Below are 24,057 nucleotides of genomic sequence, written 5' to 3' on the forward strand. Positions count from 1 at the left end.
GACCACATGATCTGAACCCCAGAACAATTTGGAGAACCTAGAACATCTGCATCAAACTAATTTGGACTGCACATAATACGCAGGAATTTAGTTAAAAATGTATTTAGGAATTTCTGTAGTATTTTTTTTAGGATATTATTACGGACTTCCCTCTGAATAGAAGTGTGCGCCGGTCCGAAAATCGTCAAAATCAAAAGCCATTTCAGTCAGCGACGGCGTAAATCGGCGTTAGGATTTTTTTCATTGCGTTAGTTTCTTCCCCTTCCGATTCCCGCGCTGCTGTAAAAAGTACAACACCTTCGAAAAACTACGTGAACGGGAAACAAGAGCGGCGGGACTGCGTAAGTGATTCAGGACCAAGTGAGTCCTGGAAGGCTAAATATTTTTTTTCTAGATTTTTCGGGACATTTTCAAAACATCACCGGAGAATTATTTGAACTTGCACAACAATTTTTTTTTAGTTTTTCCAAAATATTTGTTCGGAGATTAGTTTTGAATTTTTCACAGCAACTATTTTCAAATTTTCACGAGAGTTTCTTGGAATTTCCGGAAAATTATTTGTCATTTTTGTGGAAAATTATTTGGAATTTTCATGAGAAATTGCTCTTAATTTCTATATAATTTTTTTCCGATAATGGAAAAAAAGTTTTCACGGGAAACTCTCCGCAATTCTTTTTTACGGAACTCTACAGAATTCAAAATGTGTACTTAAAAAACGGAACAAGGTTCGGAATTTCAAAAGAAAATTCATTAAAATTTGCACGCATTTTTTTTAATTCCTATGGAAAATTCTTTGGAATTTCCAATTGGAAATTTTCGGAAATTCTACTAAAACTTCAGTATTTCTACGTGAAATATTAAATTTTTCACGGAAAACTTTTCGGTATTTGATCGTGATTTTTTCCGGAATTTCCATTGTCCACAAGAATTTCCATTGTCCACAATAAATTATTATTAAATAGGAAGAAGGGTCATTTGGCCGAATTACGAGTTAAGCCGAAATGAACGCTCGGACGAAACAATTGCTAAATAGAAAACGGTTTGACTGAAAATTTCATTTGGCAAGAGCGTTTATCCTAACAGGTCATTTGACCGAAGAAGTTAGCTGGTCAAATATGCCGTTCGACTGAAATGGTCGTTTGACAGAAATGGCCACTTGTGGAAAACGCCATTTGGCCGAATGAGCCATACAGCCGAAAATGTCGTTTGCTGAACGGGTGTTATGGTCAAAAATGTTGACCCGTTTGACCAAAAGACATTTTTGGTCAAATTACCTTACTGTTTGATCAGAGTGTCATTTTTTTGCTTTGAATAATAATTGTTATTGCCCTTATAGAGGCTGTTTTTATAGTAATCTTGTTGAGAAGCTATAGTGATCTTTCTTGTACGGTTTACCGCGGCTCCGTTGGCAGAGTTGCCGTAGCGTTGTAAAGTGAAAGTGCTACAAATCGGAGAAAGGATATGCAGAAATGGAGACTTGAGAGCAGGGATTGAACTTATCATTTCGTTGTCATTTGGTGTTCGGCCAATAGCTCATTCCGGACGCGGAGTTCCGAAGAGTGTTGTATAGCGGACTACTAGCGCTATTTTCCCTCTACAACTTTGTCTAAAGGTAGCCATACAACACTTTTCGGAATTCCGCCTCTGGGGTGGGTTGTTGGCCGAATACTAAATGATAACGAAGATCAATCCCTGCTTGAAGGTCGTGTTTGCGAAAAATTGTACCGGACAAACGGATATTATCTCCACCAGACAAGAAGTAGAGAGAGGGATATCAAAAAACAAGCTGTGTTATAGTATAGAATCTTGTTTCGGGCAGTTGTGGAAAGTTTCGAGCATCACATTTGTGCAAGCCGAGTTTGGCGTCATCATGAGCTAAGTGACACATGTTTTGATTTTTTTGTGTTTAGTGTTTTGTGTAATGTGTATGTAATTTAATTGTAATGTATGCTGGATAATTTGCACAAAAAGGTTGAAAACGCTTTTGCTCCTTTGGCGGAATCAACATTTATTTTTCGTGGACATGATTTTCTATTAGATACTTTTGTTGATAAAATTAAGGCCAGAATAGCTGATGTGCATATTTAAAAGCAAGTTTTTTTTTTTTCTCATAATTTTACGTTACAGATAGTTCATTTCAATCAAATTTACAATAGATTCTCTATGGATCGAAATTCTATAACTTTACACCAGTTACTGTAAAGCAGATCCTGTCAAACAAAAACATAATTCTGAGTTATCGAAACTTCCATCGACTCTCTAAGCATTTTTTTTTTTATATCTGCAGACTTTTCCTTAATTTTCATACAAAAATGAATAAAATGAAACTTATAAAATGCTCATAAATTTGCTCACTATTCATGCTATATTTACACGAATAACATGGAAACTATGAGATGGAAAACCGGAGCAGTATCCTAGTAAAGATTTACACTACACTTTTCTACACTAGTTTTCCACTACGCACTAAATGAAAGCAATATCTATTGCTGGAGAGAAGAATTATTCGAAAAAGAAACTCTAAAAATTTTGATTTTTTTTCTTTTGTCACCTTGTCGAAGATTTATAATTGCTAAAACAGTAATATTCCGATGTCATCACCCCCTGACGAAGTTTGGGGTGATGAAAAAAAAATGTAACAGAATCGAAAAAAATATTTCCATTTTTAATTTGTTACAAAAATATGAATCAGTTTATGCATTGGAAAAGCAATGAATGTATCCTCAAACCGAACAAAAAATCACCTCGGCCAACACACTTTTAGCCGCACCGTGCTGCCAAAAAGCCAGGAGCTTTTTTTTAAGTATGGAAATAATCCTTCATACATATTCAAAATACATATTCATTTTAATCAAAACGCTCATGTTATTATCTATGATACTGCCATCCGTCATTTTATTTCATCTTTTCAGAAATCAAGAAGTCTATTTTTCGATCTTTGAATCAGAATGAAGAATATTCCGAACTATCGGTTTTCCATCTCTGAAGACAGCATAAATCCAAAACAAGCTGGTGTTGAAGAAAGGTCCTCCTTCATCCAGGACATGCGAATTAAAACTTGGTGAGAGAATTCCATTATATATTATATATTAACCAAATTATATTGAAACCATATGATTATATAAAAAAAAACATCAGGGCACCCGATTGAAGCGATTTGGATAGGAAGAGTGGAATCGCCAACTTCCTATTGTTAACATCTCGTGGATAAAGGGCGGGCTCTTCTACCCATCTATTGGGTCAATCTGGGAAACGAGGGCTAGGTTACATTGTTTTATGTACTAACTTTCTTCTGGAAGGAGATTCTCTATTCATCCCGTGGATTCGCATAAGTGTCTCTGCTTATGGAACCACCCCACCCATTTTTGGCCCTTCATACAGGAGTTTGATGAAATACAAACAATAATATAATCATGATCAAATCGTTTGTCAGATATGGCCAGTGCTATCAGCAGGTGCCTTGCTACAATAGATGGTAGTATCATCATCATCATCATCATCAATTACCTTACTGTTTGATCAGAATTCCATTGTATATACACCCGATTCTTTTTTTACACGGGGGATGCGTGCCGTGTGAAAAAAATCCGTGTAAAAATAATCCGTGTTATTTCGAGAAACCGTGTAAAAATAACCCGTGTTATTTCGAGAATCCGTGCAAAAAAAATCCGGGCTATTTCGAGAAACCGTGTAAAAAAGCCGTGCAAAAATATCCGTGTAAAAAAAGTAACCGGGTCCTTGTTAATCTGGGGAATGCGTTCCGTGTAAAAATAAATCCGTGTAAAAAAAATCCGTGTTATTTCGAGAATCCGTGTAAAAAAAATCCGTGCTATTTCGAGAAACCGTGCAAAAAAAATCCGTGTTATTTCAAGAATCCGTGTAAAAAAAGCCGTGTAAAAAAAATCCGTGCGAAAATAATCCGTGTAAAAAAAGAATCGGGTGTATTGAAAATTATATTAAATCCATAATATGATTATATGTATAAAAAAGAACCATCAGGGCACCCGATTGAAGCGATTTGGATAGGAAGAGTGGAATCGCCAACTTCCTATTGTTAACATTTCGTGGATAAAGGGCGGGCTCTTCTCCCCATCTATTGGGTCAATCTGGGAAACGAGGGCTAGATTATAATATTGTATGTACGAACTTTCTTCTGGAAGGAGATTCTTTATTTATCCCGTGGATTCGCATAAGTGTCTTTGCTTATGGAACCACCCCACCCATTTTTGGCCCTTCATACAGGAGTTTGATGAAATACAAACAGTAATATAAGCATGATCAAATCGTTTGTCAAATATGGCCAGTGCTATCGGCAGGTGCCTTGCTACAATAGATGGTAGTATCATCATCATCATCATCATCATCAATTACCTTACTGTTTGATCAGTGGCGAGCCAGCCAACTGCAATAAAACATAATAATAATAACCTTTTTCCAAACGATTATTTTGTCAAACGGTTTTTTCGGTCAAGTGACATATTCATCCAACCGACTTTTTCGACCTAATGATCAGTTCGGTCAATCGATATTTTCGGCTGTATGAGCATTTCCTTAATTAGTATGTCCATTTCAGCTAAGCGACATTTTTGGCCAGATAGATTGCGGCCAAATGATAAATTCGGCCAAACACCTTTCGACCATGTGGCCTTCGCCCAAACGTCTCTTTCCGTCGTTTAACTGAAAGTCATTTGGCGGAAAGCCATTTGTTCGAATGCCGGCTTAAGGCAGGTTTACAGTTCAGAAAACGGTGTCACGGGGTTTGATCCCCCAATTATTTTCAAAGGGGCGGGAATTTCGTTTCCCGTGCCCAAATCCCCTGAATCCCGCACCTTTGAAAATGCATGGGGGACCAAATTCCGTGACACATTTTCCGAACTGTAAACTAGCCTTAAGCCGGAAGTTATCCAGCTGAAGTCCATTCACCCGAAACTTTTATTTGGTAGCTATATTGGTTTGGCTGAAAATGACCTACCGCTGGTAGAAAGGCTATTTTGGCCGGAAAAGCAATTTGGCCCGAAAGTGTCTTTTCTGCCAAACAACCAGTCGACCAAACGGCATTTCGACAATAAACACAGAGAACAGGCATGGAGGCTCATACAAAATTTTGTTGAAACCGTTTGTAAATCTCACCAAGCGATGGCGTTGGCTTACATTACGTAAACAAGGTGACGTTGCCATCTTGTAACAATTCAGAATGAACACTAGCGCTAAAAAATAAAATATGGCAAATTTTTACCAAACATTCTTAGCATACTGGCACCGCGACATACTTCAAAATGACCAGTAAAAAGTTTTACACTATTTTGTGACGTAAGATGAACGTCTGTTCTCTGTGGTCTTTAGGCCTTTCCGGCTAAACGACTTTTTCGCCAAAATGACCGGCTCAGACTAGCGTTTCGGCCAACCGACTTTTACAGCCAAAGGAACTGTTCGGCTGAACGACATTTTCGGCCGTATCCCCTTCCGACCAAATTACATTTTCGGCCAGTTGTGCTTCTGCCAAATTGTTTGTTCGGCCAACCTCCTACTCTTTAGATAGGCGTGATAACCCCTACACAACACGACCACTAAAGGGTCCAATTTGCGGAAAAACAAAAGCCATCAGAATCCCAACCAACCCTGGATGCCAATCGCCACATGTGCTTTGCTTTTATATATCCACAGATGTGGTGGGTATATCAATCGGAAAACTCTACAGAAACTCCATTGAATATTTGGAATTTCCAAGGAAAATTCTGTGGACTTCTATAAATTTTAGTCGGCGTGACAAATTTTGAACGGCGGCGCTCCGATGCAAAAATGTCGGTGGCGGCGTGGCGTAGCGGCGCACACCTCTACCTCTGAATATTTTTTTTGCATATTCTTCCTGAAATTCATATGATCATATTTCCAGGAATTGCTACCTCAATTCTCTAAGAATCTCTTACTAGTTTTAACAAAAATATCTCCGGTAATATATCAGGAATTTTTTCTATTATTTCTGGCATGGGAATGGAGCTGGAGCTGAAAAAGCTTCGAGAATTTACTGCGCCAAATATGGAAATCCTGCATTTCTGCAGGATTTTCAGAAATATCCAGAGGAATGTTCACAGGAACTTCAAAAGGACCCCTAAAATATACGAAAGCTTAGTACTGATGTTATCAGTATTTCTTACACTAGAAAATCGTGACTTCTTCTTCTTCTATGGCTCTACAATCCAACTGGAACTTGGCCTGCTTTTGCATTTAGTATTCTATTAGCATTTCCTCAGTAATTAATGGAGAGGTCAATTATTAATCGAAATTTGTGACATTTACTTATTCCTTGAAATTAAAAGAACGAAATTGAAGAATTAAAACACTCACCTGTAGCATAGGCCGGCTCGATTTCATCCTCGGAGTGCATCTGCGGTGGCGGCACCACCGGTATCTTCACCGGGATCGGCAACGGCATTCGGTCGTAGTGCGAACACTCCACGTACTCCAGCCCCGTCCCATGGCTCCCGCCCAGGATTCCCATCCCGCAGATACCCATGCTGCTGCCCATGATCGATTCCCGCCCTCCACCGCCGCCTCCTCCGCTGCTCCCAGGCCCGGCACCGGGACTGGATCCCGACCCGGACCCGTGTGCCGAGCCGGACCCGCCCGTCGAGCCCGGACACGATCCCACCCTACTGAGGGTTCGCGGCGTATCGGACGTGGTCATGTAGTGGTGCGTGTGGGGATGAGGATGAGGGACCGCGTAGTCACCGTTGTCCCGCAAGGACGCTCCCCTCGTTAAGGTGTTGCCGGCCGATTGGATTGAAGGCTGGGCCGCCCGGCAAATGATGTCCGACAGTTGATTGGCCTGCAAGTGCGCGCACACAGACGATCGTGTGTCAGAGAACAACAGCAGCAGCAAGTTATTGGGGCGTCGACAGGAAATTAAAGGGATTGAGGATTCGGAAATTGCCATTGAGGTCATTGCTATAGTCCAATGATAAATTAATGCCATTTTCTACAAGATGGTGGATGAGTGACGGCACCGATCTTTATCGGTTCCAACACCAAGCGAAAAACTTCATTTATAAAAAAAACTGCACATATCTACCGATGCGTTTATCAACGGTAGATAGGGCAAAATGAAGTTCTGGCATGGTATTGCGCAGCTTACTCCCTCCCTACATCGGATTGGCAAGCTGCGATTTTTCACCGATCGACTTCATCCCACCATGTCCAGCATGACTTCACAAATAACCAAGGGCCAACATCGATCTACCTGTGGACTATCAAGTGACTGTCGACGTGAGTACGTGCAAACCGGAGTGCAGGGCAGGTCCGGCGGAATCTGCTCGATAAACTGGGGACTATGACAGGGACTGTGACATGGACTGCCGCAAACTTGCTGCTGCTGTTGTTGCTGTTGTTGTTGCTGCTGCTGCTGCTGTTGTTGTTGAACAACAGTCTGTTGCGGTGGCACAGGTGGCGGAGGTTCCGCCACCTGTGGACAGCTGTTGAGGCATTGCGTAGACTGCTGGTGCTGAGACTGGGCTAAGCTATACTGCTGGTAGTTTTGATTTTGATAGGGATATTGCTGTTGCTGTGTGTTCCGTCGCGGGGACCGTCCCCGATCGACGGCCGTCGCACTCCAATAACCCCAAGCCATCGAGCTTGAGCTTCAATCCCACCCGAAACGACGAAAGATGAGCACGTTTTCACCGAACTTTCTAAATTACCCCAACGGCGAAAACTTTCCGAGTATCACTTTTTTTTCTTCTGCACTATTGTGCACTTGATGGCCACCGCCGAAGGAGCAAAGGTACTGAAATGAGATAGAGAAGAGAAATTTGCTTCGTTGGTTGGCTGGGCTGGGCTGGGCCGGGGGGCCGATGGCAGTTGTTTAAACTCATCATCAACACCGCCTCGCTTGCCCTGAGCAACGATACCAGCCTTCGTTCGGTGGAAACCAGAGAGACGGACGGGATGGCAGCTCCCTCCGGTGGATGTTTCAACTGTTATTACAGCGCGGCGATGTAGAGCACATAAATTGGGGGGTAATGACTCGAGCTCGCGATATTGGGTGGGTGGGAGCCAGCTAGTTTTCCAGCTTACCATGTTAATATCTTTGCACCGAGCAACAGCTTAGAATGTAGATAAATTATATTTCGGAGGAACGGTTTCGCTACGAGAGGAGAACCATGAGCTAATATTTGGACGCGACTATTAGTCTGCGAAGCGAGGATGAAACAATGAACGGAATTAATTTTCGGTTGAATTTGTTATTTTTGGTGCCGTCATCTTTACTAGTTTTTGCTAGTCAGGAACGTGCCCGCCCATAATGAGGGCGATTATTGAATGAATAATTAGGTAACACAATGGTTTTAGGAATTAATTTCCATCGAAAGGGATGATTTTAAATAAATACGGTTTAGGGTAATTTAGCTTAATAATAGTTGTAATATTTTGCCTCACTATATGTAAGGTGAGATATAGGAAATGAAAAGTAAGAATCGAGAAGTGAGAATTAGAAGGAAGTGAGTCAGTGGGAAATAAAAAACAAGAAGTGAAAAGTCTCGCTGTCTCTTCATACTGCGGGATGCTAGCAGTGGAACGTCCAATCTCTAACTTTTCCCTCACAAGGGAACGTATGCCTTCTCATTTATCACTCTTCACTTCACGTTTCTTACTGTGGGAAGTAAGAAATGAGAGCTAAAATGCTTTATTATCACATCTCATTTATTGTGTATTGTGACTCGGATCAAACTTATACTCAAATTGACACCGAAGCTTGAGATTGAAACAAAAATCAAATGTAAATTAAATCAAAAGTGAACCGCAATTAAAAGTAGAATTCAAATCAAGCACGCATCCATTAGAGATGAAATGAGTTTAATCGATAAGCTACTTTTTGAGTCGAAATTCACTTCAAATGTCAAAACAGAATAAATATCGAACAAAAACGAACTGATACCGAATCCAAATTCAAAATCGATCTGAAATGCAGAAGATTAAATCAAATGTCAATCCAGTCTAATTAAAATCACATCGAAATCGGAAATCCACTATCGAATATGTAATCAAATGATATCCGAATAAAAATTGACTAAGCTTAAGCTCTTAGCTTAGCTTTAGCTTAGCTTTAGCTTAGCTTTAGCTTAGCTTTAGCTTAGCTTTAGCTTAGCTTTAGCTTAGCTTTAGCTTAGCTTAGCTTTAGCTTAGCTTAGCTTAGCTTAGCTTAGCTTAGTTTTAGCTTAGCTTTAGCTTTAGCTTAGCTTTAGCTAGTAGCTTAGCTTAGTTTTAGTTAGCTTAGCTTAGTTTAGCTTAGCTTTTAGCTTAGCCTTTAGCTAGTTTTAGCTTACCAGCTGTTCCCACCCCACCGACCCACCCTGTTCCTGTTTACTGTTCCCACCCCTGTTCCCCAGTGTTCCACCTGTTCCTGTTCCCCACCTGTTCCCACCCCACCCCACCTGTTCCACCCTGTTCCTGTTCAGCCCCACCCTGTTCTGTTCCACCCCTGTTCCCACCCTGTTCTGTTCCACCCCCACCCCTGTTCCACCCCTGTTCCTGTTCCCTGTTCCTGTTCCCCACCCCACCCCACCTGTTCCCACCTGTTCCCCACCCCTGTCTGTTCCTGTCTGTTCCCCACCTGTCTCACCCCTGTTCCTGTTCCCACCCCACCCACCTGTTCCCCACCCTGTTCCTGTTCCACCCACCCCACCCCCACCACCCTGTTCCCACCCTGTTCCTGTTCCTGTTCTGTTCCCCACCCCACCCTGTTCCCAGCACCCCAGTCTGTTCCACCTCACCCCCTCCAGCCCCAGCCTCAGCCCCTGTTCCCAGCCCACCTCAGCCTCACCTCAGCTCACCCCAGCCTGTTCCACCAGTTCCCCAGCCCCTGTTCCCACCTGTTCCCACCCACCCCACTCACCCCTGTTCTGTTCCCTCCCCACCCCACCACCTGTTCCTGTTCCTCCTGTTCCACTCCTGTTCCCACCTGTTCCCCTGTTCCACCCTGTTCCCACCCCACCCTCCTGTTCCTGTTCCTGTTCCACCCTGTTCCTGTTCCTGTTCCACCACCTGTTCCCCCTGTTCCCACCCTGTTCACCCCACCTCTGTTCTCCCAGCTCACCCCTGTTCCACTGTTCCCCCACTCCCAGCTCTGCCTGTTCCTGTTCCTCCCCACCAGTTCAGCCCACCAGCCTAGCACTTAGTTCTGTTTAGCTTAGCCTTTAGCTCCCTGCAGCTTTAGCCATTATTTTAGCTAGCTGTTAGCTGTTTCAGCTGTAGCTTAGCTCTGTTTTAGCTCTAGCTAGCTTAGCTTTTTAGCTTAGCTTTTAGCTTAGCTTTTAGCTTAGCTTTTCAGCTTAGCTTTAGCTAGCTTTTTAGCTTAGCTTTTTTAGCTTTAGCTTTTAGCTTTTTTAGCTTAGCTTTAGCTTAGCTTAGCTTTAGCTTAGCTTTAGCTTAGCTAAATAAAAAAAACAATTAGGGGATCTGCTCCTGGAATTCATCTCATGGCTCCGATATTCATCCTATCAAAAACAAAGCAATGGAAAGCAATTTTATTTGTTTCTCATGAGCGCTCAGTGAGATGGAGATCGAGGCAGTTTCCCTATACATTGAAACAAACCATTCCAATTCAAATCATATTACAGTGAACCTTACTCGATATTGAAGGGACCATCGAGTTAGGGAGGTATCGCTCCTCACTTGTCCCTCCACACTTTTCACTCATCGCTTCGCGTTTCTCACTTTTCACTTCTCGCTCCGTACTTCTAACTTTTCTATTCTAGTTTTTTACCTTTCACTTCTTACTTATCACTTCTCAATTCTTACTTTTTACTTCACACTTCTTCCTTCTCACTTTTCACAATTTACTTTTCACTTTTTGCTTTTCATTTCTCATATCTCACTTCACAGTTCTTACTTCGAATTTGTCACTTCTCACTTCTTATCTTTAACTTCTTACTTCTCACTTTTCATTTCACATTTTTTACTTCTCATTCCACAGTTCTCACTTCTTACTTCTCACTTCTCATTTTTTACTTCTCACTTTTCAATTCTTACTTCAAACTTCATATTTTTCCTCTTTTACTTTTCATTTTTCACGTATCATTTCTCACTTCAAATTAATCACTTCTGACTTCTTACTTTTCGCTTCTCACTTTTCACCTCTCACTTCTTAAACTTTTCACTCCTAACTTCTGACCTATCACTTTTCAATTCTCAATTCCTACTTCTTACTTCACACTTCTTTCTTCTCACTTTTCATTTCTGATATCTCACTTCTCACTTCGAATTTGTCACTTCTCACTTCTTATCTTTAACTTCTTACTTTTCACTTCTCATTTTTCACTTTCACTTCCCACTGTTCACTTCTCACTTTTTCATTCTCACTCCACAGTTCTCACTTCTAACTTCTCACTTTTTACTTCTCAATTCCAACTTCTCACTTCTCACTTTTCAATTCTTACTTCATACATCTCACTTTTCCCTTTTTACTTTTTATTTCTCACTTCTCACTTCACACTTCTCCCTTCGAATTGATCACTTCTCACTTCTTACGTTTCGCTTCTGACTTTTTACTTCTCACTTTTCACTTCTCATTTTTTACTTTTCACTGCTCACTTTCCACTTTTCACTTCACAGTTCTCACTTCTTAAATTTCTCTTTTCTAACTTCTCACTTTTCACTTCTCAATTCTCACTTCTCACTTTTCACTTATCACTTTTCACTATTCATTTCTGTTTCCTATTATGAGATGTGCGAAATGTCCCATTCCTCACCTCTCGCTGCACACTTCCTGTAATTCCTATTACTCATTACTCACAATATAAGTTTTTTTAGCTTTTCGGTTCAACGTCATTCGACCAAACGGCAGTCGGCCTAATGGCCCGACATCGTAAATGTTGTGCATGTGAACTGATTGAACTGATCAATCTAACTGAACATGAGACTGATCAATCTAAAAAAATACGAGATCCAAAACTATATACAAAAACGATTCCGAATCGAAATAAAGAACGAAGCAATATCTAATGGAAATTAAATGAAATTCAATTCAAATCGTTAGCAAATCAATGTTATTTATACCTACTTGAAAAATAAATTCAAATTGAATCATTTTATAAAATGTTTCAAATGAAAATCAACTTGAAATTGTGTTTTATCAACATCTAAACAAAAAATTTAGAATCTAATCGGAATATTAAAAAAGAATCAATGACATTCTATGCAATCCGTTTTCAAATGCATTCAAAATTAATTTCAAATACAATCCATCTTGGAAAAAAAATTAAAAGGAATTCAAATCGAAGACGAAACAGATAAAAAATTGATCACATTCTGAATCAAATGAAAATGGAATTGATTCAACAGAATCGAAAAAATGAATAATATCAAACCGAGATGAAAATGAAAATCAAATCCGGAAAATCCGGAACGTCCGTAAAAATGTTCATTTTGTAAAGTTCGTCTCAGAGCAGCGCATTATATTCCAAACCATTTCTGACGGTGATCTTGGAGTTATTTCACAGTTCTTTACGGGCTACGATCACAGGTGGCCACCAGGCGATCTTCCGAAAAATCCGGAACGTCCGTAAAATTTGCCATTTAGTAAAGATCGTCCCAGAGCAGCGCAATTTTTTCTAAACCATTTCTGACGGTGATCTTGGAGTTATTTCACAGTACTCACTCATCTATGACCATAGGTGGCCAGACGATCTTCCGTAAAACCCGGAACGTCCGTAAAAATGGTCATTTTGTAAAGTTCGTCCCAGAGCAGCGCAATTTTTTCTAAACTATAACTGACGGTGATCTTGGAGTTAATTCATAGTACTTTACTGGCTATGACCGCAGGTGGCCACCAGACGACCTTCCGGAATATCCGGAACGTCCGTAAAAATGGTCATTTTGTAAAGTTTGTCCCAGAGTAGCGCAATTTTTTCTAAACTGTATCTGACAGGGATTTTTGGAGTTAATTCACAGTTCTTATCCAGCTATGACCGCAGGTGGCCACCAGACGGCCTTCCGGGAAATTCGAAACGTCCGTAAAAATGATACTTTTGTGAAGTTCGTCCCAGAGCAGCGCAATTTTTTCTAAACTATAACTGACGGTGATCTTGGAGTTAATTCATAGTACTTTACTGGCTATGACCGCAGGTAGCCACCAGACTCTTCTTCTTATGGCATTACATCCCCCCCTTGGGACATTGCCACTTCGCAGCTTAGTGTTAAGCACTTCTATAGTTATTAACTGCGAGGTTTCAAAGTCAAGTTACCATTTTTACATTCGTATATCATGAGGCTAACACGATGATACTTTTGTGCCCAGGAAAGTCGAGATAGTTTCCAACCCGAAATTTTCGATCGAATCGGGAATCGGGAATCGAACCCAGTCACCCTCAGCATGGTATTGCTTTGAAGCCGCGCATCTTACTGCACGGCTAAGGAGGGCCATCAGACGGCCTTCCGAAAAACCCGTCCGTAAAAATGGTCATTTGGTAAATTTCATCCCAAAGCTGCGCATTTTTTTCTAAACTACATCTGACGGGGATCTTGGAGTTAATTCACAGTTCTTTATTGTAAAGTTCATTTCAGAGCAGGGCAATTTTTGCTCAACCATTTCTGAAAGTGATCTTGGAGTTGATTTTCAATTCTTACACAGTCATGACCACAGATGGGCACCAGGCGGTCTTCCAGATAACCCGAAACGTCGTAAAAAGTCATTCCGTAAAGTTTGTCCAGGAACAGCGCATTTTTTTTCCAAGCCATTTCTGATAATTTCTGAGTGTTAATCTATAGCCAATTATTTTTACCACACAATAATTCTTTAAGGTCATCACCTTTACCATAGGTAAACTCATCTGTGGTGTTATAATAACAAATGAATGATCAGTTTTTTTTTATCATAATACCAAAATAATAGTCATTGATATTGATAACAAAATGAGGTATGTGGAAGTTATTGAATATCTAAGTAGAGTTATTCAACAAGGATGATATATTTTCAAGGCTACTTAAATTTCTAAAAGTAATTCATTGAAGTATCATACCTACTCAATCAATCAAACACCACCAAATAGATGCATTCCATACAAACTAAATAGTTTTTCAACATATTAATTTCCAATGCCCGGACAAGTAGACGACAACTTCCGAAATCTCGTAGATCCGGAGATATCTAACGAAACTAGTAGTTACATATACTCTAGCGCCGCCCAGCAGATGAAATCAAAACTAATAAGCTATTCCACCCGTTGGTTTCTAATTGAGCTTGAGCTTGAATGACGGCCCGTAGTTGATACTCTATTATGTCCAGATTAGCTGTTCTTGCACAGAGAACCATCAGATGCCTACTGAGGACTAGCACTTATCTTCAATGTACAATACCTTGTGATCTCATTTGTTAGGTCAATGCAAGTCAATGTAGGGAACTGCAACCCGTATAAACCTCTGCGCTTGCCACGAGTTCCCGAACAACTTTGTAGAATACGGCATTTTTCTAAATTCCACAAATCTTTAGATATCGAGCCAAACTGATCTCTTAGTGCCAATTTCTTCACCTCCACTTAACTCTTAAGCGGTGCTTATCCATACACTCAAACCTGGTTTAAGCCTTAAGCGGAGGTGAAAAAATCGGCCCTTATACACACAAGCGCCGCCTTGCGAGTGATGCCCGAACAACTTTGTAAATGATGGCAACTTTCTAAATTACACAGATCCTAAGATATCGCGAACTAAACTGATCTCGCATATACACTAGCGCCACCTTACAGATGAATTCTAAAGCAAACGGTTTCTCAACATATTGGTTTCAAACCCCCGAACAACTTTCTAAATGCCACAGATCCAAAGATATGGAACCAAACTGATCTCGCATATACACTAGCGCTGCCTTACGGATGAATTCTAAAGCAAACGGTTTCTCAACATATTGGTTTCAAAATCCCGAACAACTTTATAGAAGATGGCATTTTCCTATATGCAACAGATCTCGATATATCGAGCCAAACTTATCTCTCACACTAGCGTCGCCTTGCGGATGAATTCTAAACCAAACGGTTTATCAGCATATTGGTTACCGTTTCCCTAACAACTTTGTAGAGGACGGCAACTTTCTAAATGCCAAAGATCCAAAGATATCGAACCAAGCTGAACTCGCATATACACTAGCGCCGCCTTGCGGATGAATTCTAAACCAAATGGTTTCTCAACATATTGGTTTCAAACCCCCGAACAACTTTGTAGAATACGGCGACTTTCTAAATCCCATAGATCGCGAGATATCGAACCGAACTGGTAGTTTCATATAAACTAGCGCCGCCAAGTGGATGAGTTCCAAATCAATTATTTCCTTGACTTACAGGGCCACATGGGGTCATAGATGAATTCTGTATTCATTTTCACTTTGCCGGGATTCTTAGATATGTTATAGGACACATCGAGCCGGTAATTAAGAAAATTAACTATTTTCACCGGTGTTCCGTTGGTTCCGTATTTTCCGGAGGACCAGCATAACATTCACTGGACCTAAATAATGTCCTCAATGAGAGTATACATCCTCTTTATTATTTTCGAGATAAAATCATTTTAATTGGCTTCAATACGGTGGATTTTCGGACTGTTGTACTTTGTATAACATGCGAGCTCCCGTGTTATGAAATTTGATGCGAATTGCGGAAGGTTAAAAACAGAACCTGAATCCGAAATTAAGTAAAAATGCAATGGAAAAAATCCTTTAAAACAGCGGTTCTCAACCTTTTTCTTGAGAGGTACCCCTTCAAACTATTGCATGAATTGAGGTACCCCCTCCTGAAAGTAGGCTTCCAGGTTTCTTGAACGGACAATTCCAAGCCCTTGAATCTCTTAAAAGTAGGCTTCCGCACTTTGATAAGAGGCTTCTGAGCTTCTTGCATAGCTTTCGAGCCTCTTGCATGGCGGCCTCCGAGCCACTTAAAGGAGGCTTCCTTTGCATCTCGAAAGGACGCTTCTGAGCCTCTTGAAAGTATGCTTCCAGCCTATTGGAGGGAGGCTTCTGAGCTTGAAAGGAGGCTTCCGAGCCTTTTGAAAATAGGCTTCCGAGGCACTTGAAAGTAGGCTTTCGAGCATCTTGAAAATAAGCTTCCGAGGCTCTTGGAAATAGGCTTGCGAGCCTCTTGAAAATAGGCTTACAAGCCTCTTGAAAGGAGCTTCCCGAGCCTCTTGAAAGGAGCCATCCGAGCTTCTTGAAAAAAGGCTTCCTACCCTTTTAAAGGGCGGCTTCCGAGCCTCTTGAAAGTAGACTTCCGGGCGCCTTAAAACAAGGCTTCCGGCCTTTTGAAAAGTAGCTTCCCAGCCTGTTGAAAAGAAGCTTCCCAGCCTCTTGAAAGCCGGCTTCCGGGCTTCTTGGAAGACGAGCCTCTTGCAAGGAGGGTTTCAACTTTCGAGCCACTTGAGAGTAGGCTTTCGAGCCTATTGGAAATAAGCTTCCGAGCCTCTTGAAAATAGGCTTCCGAGCCTGTTAAAAGGAGGCTTACAAGTCTTTTGAATGGACCTTCCCGAGCCTCTTGAAAGGAGCCATCCGAGCTTTCTGAAAGAAGGCTTCCGACCCTTTTAAAAGGCGGCTTTCGAGCCTCTTGAAAGTAAACTTCTGGGCATCTTAAAACAAGGCTTCCGGCCTCTTGAAAAGAGGCTTCCCAGCCTGTTGAAAAAAAGCTTATTAGCCTCTTGAAAGCAGGCTTCCGGGCCTCTTGAAAGAAGGCTTCCGAGCCTTCTGGCCTCTTGAAAAGGAGTTTTCCTAGCTTTTTGAAAGAAGACTTCCGACCTTTTGAAAAGGAGGCTACCGGACCTATTGAAAAGAGCGAGGCTTCGGGGCCTCTTGAAAGGAGGCTTCTAAGCCATCTTAGAAGGAGGCCTTCGAGCTGTCTGGGTGAATGCTTCCGAGAAGCAAAGCGCTTCTATCGAATAGACTTCGCCGCCGTACCAAACTGACTATCTACAAAACGTTTATTAGGTGGAGAAGGCGAATGAACCACGAGACGCATCAGCTGTTGGGAAAACCATCAATTGTTCATCCCGCGAATATCGTAAGACTGTGATAGACCGAGCACGAAGCCAGAATGACGGGTAGTAATCTGGTGAAAATGGTTCTTGACAACGATCCTACGGGAACAAGAAGCCAAGGTGCGCAGCGAGCATGGTGGATCGATCAGGTGAAAGATGATTTGCGAAACCTCCGCAGACTGCGTGGTTGGCGACATGCAGCCATGGACTGAACTGAATGGAGAACACTTTTATGCACTGAACACTCCGGCTTTAGTCTGAAAAATAAAATTAAATAATGCATATTATATACAAGACAAAGTTTTGAAATGATAAATACACAATTGCCAAAACTTTATCAATAAGTTTCGGTTGTAATTGTAATACGTCCGCCATTACGCATTTTTGTCCGAGGTACCCCCTAGAACCAGCGAAGGTACCCCCAGGGGTACATGTACCCCAGGTTGAGAACCGCTGCTTTAAAAAAAACAAAAAAATAACGATAAAAACGGCGTTTTTTTCAATGGTAGTAAAATCAAAATTTCATCACTGTTAAACTACTAATCAGTGCAAACTAAGTGCAGGAGATAATCTTTTCACCTCATACTTTATTCCTTATCGCCACTTTCTTCTAAAACACCTGAATTTCCCATACATTTTATCGATTTCCAAACACAATTCTTCCATGAGCTTATGGTGAAAAATGGGGAAAATCTCAAAACATAGAGTAGCAGGTTTAACAACACAGATAGAAACGCCGGTATCGCCACTCAGTGATGAGTACCGTAAACATGGTGCACGGAAGGTTTTTTTACGGCTGCTGCACCCTGGAAGTAAATGTCATCGAAGTAAACAGTCGGTCCCTCATTTGTAATGTCGATATTCTTTTGACTATTAATCAAATTATAAATCGTTTTTTTTTGTTGATTATATCATCTTACCATCATCAATCCACATTACCGAAAAAATCTGATTAAGGAAGCGACAAACTTCATAACAAACTAATTTTATTAGCTTTTCATCAGATCCAAACGTTTATATTAGGGACGTTCCGATACTTCCGATAAATCGGAATATCGATATTTTTGTTTCGATATCCGATATTTTTGTATCGATATTTTGTTTTCAATATATCGGTCATATCGATATTTTTACTTTCGATATCAATATATTGAATCCGAACAAAGCAACAAAAAAATAATAATTGCACTGTATTTTGAAAAAAAAAAAAACACTTCAAAATGGATTCGAATATCGTATTTTTAATAGTTCAGATAATTTTTCTCTGAGCATTATGCGCTTCCATCACAAATAGTTTTGACAACTTGACACTTTGCATTGATGCGCCGTTGTGTAACATTTGCCATGCCACTGGTCCTTGAATCCTTTCACGGATTTAATTATATATTTGACGTGTTCTTATGATAAATTAGATGAATTTACTTTAGAAACCAAGATATTTATGGAAATGGAAATTTAGAAAAAATGGGAAACATATAAAAATTTCTCTTAGGAATTCAAAAAAATGCACCGTTCGAATTAAAAAGAATTTCCTTAGGAAGCTCAAAATATTTTTGCAAGTTTTCTAATAAAAATTTTGTATTTTTTTCTGATAGAAGTTTTAGCGTAAATTTTGATGAGAATTTCCTGCCGAAACTCAAGGAAACTTCGTGTGAAACAAATACATAATTTCTCGTGAAAGTTTAAGAGATCTTTCTTTTTTAGTTAAGAATATTTCACTGGATTTTCTCGTAAAAATTCAGATTTTTCTTGAAACATTAGATTAAAAAAAAAAACTTCCGTTAAAATTCGGAAGAGAGAATTTTCTGCTGTTAAGAATCAGAATAACCAGAGGAAAAATACAAACAAATGTCTCGAAACTTCAGTTGATTTTTTTGAGTGGAATAGTAACTGACATCATGCCAAAAACGCCACCGCTAGCGGTTAAAACTACGACGAATGCCGCCACCGATGAGTCTTGGACTGCACACTCTAGAAGCAGATTGGATTAAGTAATAGATAAAAAGTTTTTTTTAGTTTATTTAAAATAATCGCTTGAACTTTTTACATCAATTTCTAATAATTATTGCAATTAAGGTAATATGGTAATACGACAGTAATTGAATTACTTCAACAAATATATTCTAAATTTTCTAATTACTGCAATATCATATGATTTTCCGATATATCGATATTTTCATTCCAATATATCGGTGATATCGATACTTTGATTCGATTATCATATCGAATCAAATATCGATATTTTGAAGTATCGGAACGTCCCTAGTTTATATTCCGTTCGCGAGTTGCCACGGCTTCTAAGCTGGATTTCAGCAAACCATTGAGAATATGCTTTTATTCCATTTTCCTTAAAATTTTGCAAACACACCACTTTTTTTTTCTTTTTTCACATTTTTTTTTCGAAATTCGTCAAACAGACGCAATTTTGTTTAATTCAAATTGTTGTATCATTAATAAGAAATGTAGTTGATTGACAGCCAGTGATTGTAATACATGGTAAATAAATTTCCATCAAAATTAACTAATCCGTCTGGTTTTACATCGCCGATCCATAAAATGAACAACCCTAAGAACCAGAATAAAATCAAAATCTAACTTAAATCAGATGGAAATTAAATCAAAATTGCACAAAGCTCAATTCGAAATAATATTTGGATCATTGAATCGGAATAGCATCGATAGTGAATCAAAATCGAAACAGACTAGAACAGAAAACAAACTAAGATTACTTAGAAATTCAAAGTTTAATCTAAATCGTATTGAAAATAAATCCAAAATTTTAGATTCTATGAATCACAATTGAACCGTCCGTTAAAGAGAAATGTGCTTTGAAGGAATAGTAAATCTTATCCTGTTACTGGACCAATCCAATGAGTGACCATCTTTTATATCATTTATCGCGCATTTAAAATTATCTTATTGATTTTTGAAGCTTAACGAAATTGTATGAAAATATTATTAAGGCCTTTTAAAATTTCCAAAGTTAAACAGTTTCAAAACCCGTTTGTTTTATAATCCGTCCGAAACATTGTAGTGTATAGAATTCTCGCATTTCTTGATCCCTTACAACCCACTTTTCATTTGCCGTTTCATTGCAACATAGTCCTATCAAACATTCTCCCCGTTGACATCGTTCGCGCGGTCCTTCAATGCCCAGCGAAGTGGAATGCAACGGATATGACGTAGTCGTTCACCTCCAACTGTGCATGTTGTGCCACTATGCAGTATGCACATATGCAATGAGCAGGCTTTAGTAGCCCACCACGTACTCCCGCCCTCCCGAACACCGCCAAGCGGACCGACGACACCGGGCCACAGTGAAAAGCCCAGGGTTAGGGTAGAGCGATTCTAGGTCAAAAATAATGGTGCAATGTCCCTTCTTGGTCGTCGGTCGGTGGTGCCTGCCTGTCCGGGGAAGTCCCACCAATAATCTTCGCAATGAGGGGTTCGACTATAGGACACCACACCAGCAGGACGTGTGGAAGGTTGTTTATTTATATTTCGCATACTTCTTCTTCCTTTGCTTCCTGGCTCCGCTACGGATTCCATCCGTAGTACGTGTGGGTATGTGTTTGTGGCATTTGTGCCTTACCAACTAGCAACTAGGCGAATTCCCAGTTGGAATACTATCGCTCATATGATGCTAAGGATTTTTTTTCTCCTAACCAGGATGAGGACATGTGTGGTTATGAGAAATGCAAGGCCTTTCAGTGTTTGAAGTTCTGTCGTATTCCATACTAATTAACCGAAGGCAAAGGCGTCAGCATGATCGAAATATTTGGTGTTGGTAAAAATCTAAAAAAATCTTATGGGGACAAATGCCCAACCCCCCTTGAATCAGACGCTCATGACCAAAAGATACATCTGCCTGGATGTTGAGAATCAAGCAGCAGCTGTTTGGATCCGCAACAATCTATGCCATGCAAAATGTCCAAATGAAACTCTGAACTGATACCATCATAGTAAAAACTGGTTGGGATCTATCTTGCGATGTTCGTGCAAATAATGATCAATTTAATTGCCATTTCCTTCGATTGGTGCGGTGGCTGTGGCCACCACATCCCTGCCGTTTGGCCCTCCGGAATGAAAATTGGAATAATGTGTGTTTACACACAGATCTCCGGCTGTGTTTTGTTTCACCCGTTCTCCCCAACCCCGCCCCTAAAGCGCGCATCGACATTGTATTTGCAGTGCTGACGTGGTTGCAATTTGTATTTGTCGAGCTTTTCCTGCCCGGATACTCTTTGAACGAATCGATTTTCTGTGCAGCACATTTATTTCGGTGAGCGACTATGAGCGAGATACATTTTTTTTCGAACGTATTTGTTGCAGAATGTCATGTTTCATTGCCGGGGAGGCCACCAACATCCGTGCATGTACGGTCCCTGGTTATTGGAAACTTCCGCTAAACGAAGCGGATTCGGGGCTATTTGTGGAATCGACCTACAAAAGATCGAAAACCAGTTTCAAAGCCACGGTTAGGGTTAAGTAAGAGACCGATTGTTTGAACCGATTGCGTTTCAAAAATAGATAAACATTTATACCAGTTATGATGAGTCTATCAGAATTATAAGCATTAAGTTGTTTTCGCTTGAGAAAGTTTTTCATTCCTTCTCTCAATATTTCATTGAACTTGGTAAAATGGCAGCAGTTTTCTGGCATGTTAGAGTCAGAGCTGTTGAATCAAAGTCAGTTAACTCTCAACCGTTGTGGCATTTCAGACCTATGATGGTCGTACACTTCGTGTTGTCCGGAGGCAAAACGAATGTTATCTCATATTCCAGGTAGACATATGCGCCGCCGCGCCACGCCACCGCTGCCGACGGTTTTCTTGTGCCACTGTATGGAAATTTACCACGCCGCCGAATATTTTTTTTACCAAGCCGATGGTTTGATTAAAGCAGTAGGGTGTCGTACATTATTACAAAAGTTTTATCTAGTTCTTGCCCAAAATACACATTTCAGCTACCTCTATATGATATTTATTTTGTTCCAAATACTTCTTCTTCTCTTCTTCATTAGCATTACATGTGGGACATTGCCGCCTCACAGCTTAGTGTTTATTAAGCTCTTCCACAGTTATTCACTGCGATGTTTCTATGCGAAAATTTCCTAGACCGAACCGGGAATCGAACCCAGCCACCTTCAGCATGGTCTTGCTTTGGGAGCGGGTCATTTAGCTTAAAGTTATTTGGCATAAGGTCATTTAAAATACAGGCCATTTGGCATAACGGACATTTGGCATATTTGTAAACTGCGTCAAAAGTGAGGGTCATTCGGCATAACGGACATTTGCCATACTTTTTATTTGTGTTCACTAAATTAGTTGCGCAAAAAACTGGAATGGTGAATATAATACCGGTCGATAATAATATTAAAAGGATTGTAATCACATCGTAAAAAGCATGATTTGCCGAGTGGATGGTTTAGCCAGTGAAAGGCAAGAAATATTATGTTTTCGTCTCAAAAAATAACGCATCTATTTGGATGCACTCGTCTAGGTTAAGGCAATGGTGGATGTGATTCCTTCGTTGAAGGAAGGGTTTCGTTCCTCCCTCAGAACACATTCCTATAGACTTGTTTTGCAAAATCATGAAGTTTGATACGCCGCAAGCCAGGTTTCAATATTGATCAAAATTTGGCCACTTTCCCCAGGGAACCAGCATTCCAGAGCTTTTCGGAATGTGACCAGATGGACCAAATACCCTCAGAACACATTCCTATGGACTTGATTTGCAAAATCATGAAGTTTGATATGCCGCAAGCCAGGTTTCAATATTGATCAAAAAGTGGCCACTTTTCCCAGGGAACCAGCATTCCATGATGTTCCGGAATGTGACCAGGCGGACCAAATACCCTCAGAACACATTTCGCTTGTTTTGCAAAATCATGAAGTTTGACATGTCGCAAGCCAGGTTTTGGAATTAGCATTAGCATTAGCATTATTACGGTGTAATTCGTAGATTGGACACTAGCGATACTCATGTTTAACTTTTGAGATCATTATCTAGAATGCTATCAGAAATCAAGAAGGGGAGTGGTCCTTGATTCCAGTCTTAGACAAAAATAACAATAGCATGAGGATTACTACTCCTGGTCACGCCCATCTTCACCGTAACTAGGGAGAGGAAGAAAGTGTTGATGAGGTACTTACTTAACGAGAGGCCACCGACTTAGCGACACCCTCACAAGTACCACGGAGTTGGATAAAGAGGAAGGTATTCGTTGAGTCAGGATTTGCCTGTAGCTGGCAATGTAACCAAGGTAGATCTTACCCCGTAACACACCACGTGAAGGTGTGTCTACCCAACGTTACGGGTCTGTCGCAAGCCAGGTTTCGGAATTGATAAAAAAGTGGCCATTTCCTCCAGGGAACCAGAATTCCAGAGTTTTTCGGAATGTGACCAGATGGACCAAATACCCTCAGAACACATTTCTTTGGACATGTTTTGAAAAATCATGAAGTTTGATACGTCGCAAGCCAGGTTTCAGTAATGATCGAAAAGTGGCCACTTCCCCCAGGGAACCAGCCTTCCAGGGCATCCCGGAATGTGACCAGCTGGACCAAATACCCTCAGAACATATTCTGCCGTGCTTGTTTTGCAAAATCATGCAGTTTGACATGTCGCAAGACAGGTTTCGGAATTATCCGAAAAGTGGCCATTTCGCCCTGGGATCCAGCATTCCAGGATGTTCCAGAATATGACCAGATGACCAGAATATGACATTTATATGACCTTGTTTTGCAAAATCATGAAGTTTGACACGTCGAAAGACGTGTTTCCAGCTTGATCAGGCAGTGGTCATTTTTCCGGATTGGTAGGATCCAGGTTACAAATTCGGGGCGCCCTTGGTCCCCTCAATATCTCCGGAACCATGTCCGTTTACAAAATGATGACCAATGTCCCTGGAACTATAGGAATTTTGTGATCGATTGCAGAAAACAGAACCAAACTCCAGAACCAAAGACTGCTGAGAACCATCATTTTGAAAATATGTGATCCCTTTTTTAAAAGTAGGATCTTGCCTGGGTTAAGGCAATTGTGGCTGTCATCCCTT

General features: G+C 40.6%; 1 protein-coding gene across 4 annotated transcripts in view; it reads right to left on the bottom strand.

The window, feature by feature from the left end:
* LOC134226456 (atypical protein kinase C) overlaps window positions 1–24,057 on the bottom strand; it is a 576,984-nt gene that overhangs the window by 476,343 nt on the left and 76,584 nt on the right. For all 4 annotated transcript variants that reach the window (XM_062707234.1, XM_062707233.1, XM_062707236.1 and 1 more), the window contains exons 2-3: window positions 7,238–7,780; window positions 6,346–6,826 (exon numbers count right to left, since the gene is read on the bottom strand). In XM_062707234.1, coding sequence (XP_062563218.1) covers window positions 6,346–6,826; window positions 7,238–7,624 — 868 coding nt within the window. In that variant the 5' untranslated portion in view covers window positions 7,625–7,780. The remainder of the gene's footprint in view (window positions 1–6,345; window positions 6,827–7,237; window positions 7,781–24,057) is intronic.

The sequence above is a fragment of the Armigeres subalbatus genome, chromosome 3, assembly GCF_024139115.2.
Source record: "Armigeres subalbatus isolate Guangzhou_Male chromosome 3, GZ_Asu_2, whole genome shotgun sequence".
NCBI classification, from domain to species: Eukaryota; Metazoa; Arthropoda; class Insecta; order Diptera; family Culicidae; genus Armigeres; species Armigeres subalbatus.